Source organism: Malania oleifera, chromosome 7, assembly GCF_029873635.1.
Source record: "Malania oleifera isolate guangnan ecotype guangnan chromosome 7, ASM2987363v1, whole genome shotgun sequence".
Classification (NCBI taxonomy): domain Eukaryota; kingdom Viridiplantae; phylum Streptophyta; class Magnoliopsida; order Santalales; family Ximeniaceae; genus Malania; species Malania oleifera.
The window spans coordinates 109,238,953-109,245,049 of record NC_080423.1 but is presented as its reverse complement, the minus strand read 5'-3'; the positions used below and the strand labels follow the sequence as shown (position 1 = coordinate 109,245,049).

General features: G+C 38.3%; 1 protein-coding gene across 2 annotated transcripts; it reads left to right on the top strand.

Annotated features, from left to right (window-relative positions):
- The first annotated feature begins 857 nt into the window (after window positions 1-857).
- Window positions 858-4,144, top strand: LOC131160695 (squamosa promoter-binding-like protein 13A). 2 transcript variants are annotated; one of them, XM_058116552.1, is made up of 4 exons: window positions 1,002-1,315; window positions 1,730-2,238; window positions 3,057-3,190; window positions 3,352-4,144. In XM_058116552.1, the coding sequence occupies exons 2-4, from the start codon at window positions 1,820-1,822 to the stop codon at window positions 3,924-3,926; spliced, it is 1,128 nt and encodes a 375-aa protein (XP_057972535.1). In that variant the 5' UTR covers window positions 1,002-1,315; window positions 1,730-1,819; the 3' UTR covers window positions 3,927-4,144. The 2 variants fall into 2 exon arrangements, with proteins under 2 accessions (XP_057972534.1, XP_057972535.1); XM_058116551.1 differs by having other exon boundaries at window positions 858-2,238.
- Window positions 4,145-6,097: the final 1,953 nt, after the last annotated feature.

The window sequence follows — 6,097 nt, the reverse complement described above, 5'->3', positions numbered from 1 at the left end:
TTAGGAAAACTGCCAAGTTTAATTTTTTAATATTCTTTAATTTAGAATTCTATTGTATATAATTTTTTTTTCCTAAATTTGAACTTTAAATCAACTAGAGTGAAGGAGAGAGTGTTAGAGTAAACAAAGGAAGAAAGTATTTTTATCCAATTAAAATGTGTAAAATGCTCCTAATTAATTTAGTTTTCTTTTTTGACCATTTAAATAATTAATTATGAAAAGCACATGGAGAGGAGTTATTCACTATGGAGATTTTAAAATTGAAAAGACACGGCAATAGGTCCATAATCATGAGAAAACATGGGGGAGAGAATCACAAATAATGGGACTAACCAGGATATCACTTATCAAGGGTCCCACCACAAGAACCATTGGTTGGGGCACAAGGCCCATTGGCCATGGCTGCATTGATTTTGGGCCTCACTCTCTCCCAACCTCCCAGCCGCGCGTGGCCTCCACATTCCCGAATTTCACACTAAGTGAAAACCAAAAGGAGCCACAAGAAAAATGCCTTGTCATCAAATGTGAGACACAAGGGCACATGCTCTGTCTTAAGCTTCCCCTGCCTCCTCCCCGGTCTTCTCTCCCTTGTAAAGTTGAAAGGAACTCACAGCCTGTCCTCTCTCTCTCTCTCTCTCGTGACAAATTTCAAAACCATACCCAAAAGTAGAAATTAAAAAAAAAAAAAATTAAAATTAAAATCTAAGAAACTTTGGACTGGCTGTTAAGGAGGTAGTTTGAGTTCAATTTTTCTAGCAGGCCCATTGGGATACCGTCGCATTAGTAGTCCTAGTGATAGTCTATGGCGGGACTTGTGTCTCAATATATAGGCTTGTTAGGCCATAAATTGATTGACTACTTATGGCACGCGGGTTGCCTATCAATTCTATCACGGCATCACTTGTACCAAATGAAAAAAGTTGAAAGAGAAAATCATTTCTAGTTCTACACAACCATAATGTCATTTACATTAATCTGATTATATCTTCGTATAGCGGTTTAAGCATGATATTCATTTAAATACAAATTTGATCGCGTGAGAAATCGAACTCGAGACGTAAGTTTGAATTGACTGCTGGCACTTACAGCTAGCCAAAGGGGGATGACTTACTGCACATTATCCAGTCTCTATCTGCATAAAAACCCCAACTGCATTCTGTCAACAGCACAGATGAGTGATTCTTCTTAACCCACACTATCAGCTTTTATCTTGTTCTACTTGACTACTCCAATTTAATTGGGTTTTTAATGGAATCCTTGTCAGAGAATGAATGGCTGGAATGCACAAGCCAGTCTCCTCCATCTCCACTCATTTGTATGTACTCCCAACCCCTTTCTATACTATATATTTACTCCCCCTTCTCAGTGATGATCTCAGTTCTGAGTTCTCCCTGCAGCTTCAGATTTTTCTTGGAGTCATCTCTGCAACTTTGCTTGTTAATTATTATGGTTTTGAGAGAATCATACATTTTCTGATCTGGGTTTCCTGCATTTTTTTTTCTTGTTGAATAAAAAAAAGGCACTGAATTCTTAAAACCCCAGCTGCAGCCCATCCATAGCTTATTGCTGCTTTGTTTACATTGAAACAAATAATACATTGTTATTGCTTTCATTGTTCATCGAGTCTGATATTTGATTCCTATCGCACTAGTCCATTTTTCTGGATTCTGCTGTTCTTGGCTGGTTAGCTTGTTTGTCTGGAGGCAATTCTGATGTTTCTTTTTTCTAGTGGAAGTTGAGACACAGAGTGTAGGCTGGGAGTGATTGGGGAGAGGGAAAGAAAGAAAGAAACACTGTAGTGATTATAGAGCGGTGCTTCATGGACTGGAAATTGAGAACACCTTCTTGGGATTTCACAGAGTTCCAGCAAGAAGCAATTCCCAACATGGAAGCAGTTAATGGGTTGAGTGGCTTCGCCAGTCAGAGGACTAAAGGAGAGTTCTTGGTTGATTTGAAGCTTGGCCAGATTGGGAATTCTCGTGAAGAGCCACCAGATAAGTGGAGAGAATTCACAGTTCCTAAATCAGTCACTCCCTCATCGCCATCGACGCCATCCAAAAGGTCCCGTGGGGCTAACAATGGAGCTCTCTCGGCGATATGCCTCGTGGACGGGTGCAACTCGGACCTCAGTAACTGCCGGGAGTACCACCGGCGGCATAAGGTCTGCGAGCTCCACTCTAAGACCCCCGAGGTCACAATCGGTGGCAACAAGCGGCGGTTTTGCCAGCAGTGCAGCAGGTATGAGTCATTGAGTATGTTGTGAGGGTGCTTCTGGTTGTCTTCAATGATGAAGCAATTCTGCTTTTACTTTTTTGCGATTTTTAGTTTCTTTAAAGTCAAGTATCTCTATCCTTAATGCTCCTAGTTACTAAACTGGCCTTTGTTTTTGTCATTCTACTTGTTTCTACTGATCACTTTAGGATTTATAGTGGTGAATCACTGCACATGAACCAATTTGATGAGCATTCTGCCTCAATCCAGATAGTGGACAAGTGTTTTGTAGAGGTTTGTGGATATTGCTAACTTGCCTCATAAGGTCTATTTTGATCCTCATGCATACAATATGAGGTCTGTAATCTGTATAGTCATACTGTTGCTACTAAGAGGCACTGTCCTCTAGCTAGTATGAGAAAAGAGGGAAGAGGGATTTTGGGGGTTTCGTTCAGAGGGAGCTCTGGTATTTGATTTGCCTATATTTCAATCAATGTTAACCTTTAACCACGCTCAAGTTCACAATTTCAAATTTTAGGTACACTTTTTTTTTGTTAGGCTAATGATAAGAATACCCCCCCAAATCCACAGCCAACCTTGTAAGACTTGCACCACTGCAATGTAATAAATTTGGCCAAAACTATGAAAAGATAATGATACCAGAACAAGTTTAAACTGGTTTCATCTTTTTGTTTCTTTTGAACTTCACTCTACATGGCCTCAGCTGGTTAATCAACCAATCTATATATCTGCTGTGATGATTAGTGCTAATTGTTTTCTGCATTGGCAGTGCTCTTCTGAAACAAGGCTGCTGTACTTTGAACTTTCATCTCTCTCCTTTTCAGGTTTCATTCACTTGAGGAGTTTGATGATGAAAAGAGGAGCTGCAGGAAACGACTTGATGGGCACAATAGACGGCGAAGGAAGCCTCAGCCGGAAGCCCCATCGCACTCCAGAAGCCCTTTTTCCAATTACAAAGGTCTGGTTTCTCTAGCTTTCGGTTAATTTCGACACAAAGGCAACTTTTATATAATTCAATAGAAGTTCCAGTGATCATATGAAGTTTATGGATCCCATAATATGATATGGGTGGAGCAAAACCGATCCTCTTGACTTAATATATTCTCCAATCCTTTTCAGGTACTCAATTTTCCCCTTTCTCTAGTCCACCAATGTATCCCACCAATGCTGTGGTAAGCTCCACTTGGCCTGGACTTGTCAAGGCCAAGGAAGAAGCTAAGAGTACTTATGAAGAGCATCAACAGCTAAAATTTCTTGACAAACAAAACCCATTTCTTGGATCCTCCTCTAGCAGCTACAGAGAAAGGAAACAACTCGCTTTTCCGCAAGACGACGATCCCTTTCTTGGCAACCAAACACCTTCTGCAGCTCCTGTCCACGCAAACCATTTCAAGACCGAAAGCGGTGTGCATGGCCTACTGAATCAAGTTTCTGATTCACGGTGTGCTCTCTCTCTTCTGTCATCGCCACAAACACACACGCTGGGGATCAGCTTGAGCCACATTGTGCCCCCTCACTCAATTCCTCTAGCACAGCCTTCATTCACAAGCTTACAATACAATAGTAGTCTAGAGCCTTTGGATTCAGTTCTTGTGTCCAATGCCGACGGCAATTGCCAGGGAATATTTCATATCGAACCCAATGAGTCCTCCGATCACAAGGCCTTACAGACACTTCCTTTCTACTGGGAGTAGCGGTTCCAAATTCTCTCTCTGCTGCAAAGTGAGTTTGAATTTTCTTTAAAATATCTTGATAGAATTTTCTTTGCAGAATTCTTGTTTTCTTGGAGTTCTTTCACATGTGCTTACGAAAGTGACACTTTAATCTTCTTAATCATGGTGTTGTACTGTTCTCTAGGAATAAAAACTAAGTCAAGTTAATTTCCTTGTAGCATTCTCAAGGAAACATCAAACCAGATGTATATTTGGTCAACCCAGTGGATTATACTTGAGAATTGCATGTTATATGGGCTTGTTTTTTATTTTTTTTTTATATGCTAAAAGAGGGCGGCACCTCCATTTATTTATTAATATACCCTCACTTTTGGCGGAAGAATATCGTGGTTATAAGATAAGCAAAAGGTAGATTACAGAAAAACCCTAAAAAAAAAACAACACCAACAACCAATCAAATTAGGACAATAAAACTAAATATAACTAACAAAGAAGATAAAAACATAAACACAACCAAAATCAAATCAAAATACACCAAACGAAACTCTAGAGATGAACTAACGACGAACGGAAACAAGACCCCACCTATCCATCCGAAGAATACCTTTTAAATAACGTGGTAGAAGGTGTTATTTTTTGTAAATTACATTGTTTCCCATTTCTCCTTCTTTAACAAGAAAATCAATCGTACTATTGTCTTCTCAATATTGATGCATCACCATGACGTTTACTCCTATAAGGGCTTAGTGGGCTAACCTGGAAAGCATGGTACAGTTCTTATTTGAGGGCAAACATGCTTGTAGGTTGGTATGTAGTACTTTCCTCATTGCAAAACTTCATTTTAGGTAATATTTCTAGGTTGCTTTACTATCTACTCCATGTTTTTCATGTTGGCCTGTGGCTTTGTTTCTATCAAATTCTCTACTTCTTCTAAATATGGTGTTCAAAGAGGAATTAGTACCTCCTTTTGTGCAACTCAAACTCGCTAAAAGAAAAATGTACTTGTGTTTTCAAGACAAGCGAAAGCAAAACTTTCAAAGAACTTAATATTACATAGAATAAATTATATAACTCTTAGAAAAGTGTTTATTAAAGTTAGAAAATGATTGGAAAAGCCTAGAGACTAAATTCAAGTCATTTTTAGTTTTTGTAGTCATTGGCGCTTTCAAGCCAAGCTCCGTTCCTTAGCTCCATATAAAGTTGGCAACCACCTACAACCAACTTAGAACCACCTACTCTCTGAGCACCTTATCCAAAACTTGAGTTAGACTATAGTTTAGGTATTACAGGTTTGTAGCCATTTCTCTTTATCTTCTCTTTGTGGTCTCTTATATATATAGATCTTACACTCTCCCTTTTATTTTAAGGACACCACGGTCTCCTTTATTAAATGGTCCACAAACGCTTGTAGAGCATAAAGCGATTTCCACTAACTCAAGTTTGAAAACAAATTCTTTCTTATTTAGGAATAAATGAATTTTTCCTAATGCTAATAGAAATACATTTATTTTGTACCAAAAAAATAGGTGGGCCTAAGTATTTTATTTTTATATATATGCTTAAGATGTTTAGAAGATAAGTTTCTCTAAGCTTTGTGACGTTTTGTTCCCCTTGGAGGCTAGGATATTGATGTTATAAAATGTAGTCTACTCTCGGTGACGGGCATATGTTGCAGCATTAACTTACTCTTCAAAATCAAAAGACAATTCTTGTGTTAAAGGGATTTTCTTCTTCCAATCCCTTCGCATAGCTGAGTTTTCCTTCGCACACATTTTGATTTCTCAAACGATCATATGCATTTACCATAAAATCTTAGAAGAAAGGAAGAAAGCATACTTTGAGATTCCTCTCATTTCATATTTTAGGAACCCTCAATTACACTTGGCAAAGAAGGAGAATTAGCATTTAGTATTGGTGCTTCCCAAGTTCATCTCTAAATCCTCCCTCTTAGGGATGCGGCTAGTAATTCAGTTTTCGCTTTAGTCAATTGACATAACGGTTAGGGGATGAGGTAGATAAATGTGAGTAGATCGAAAAGAAATTGGCAACACTGTTTCATCTCTAACCAACTGTCTCTATAAAAAATGAACTATGAGAAAGAAAAAAATAACTTTTAGTGAAAAAATAACTTTTAGTGTTTGAATAAAAAACTATATGACGTCTAAAAAAGTACTTAAAATGACTAAAATAGA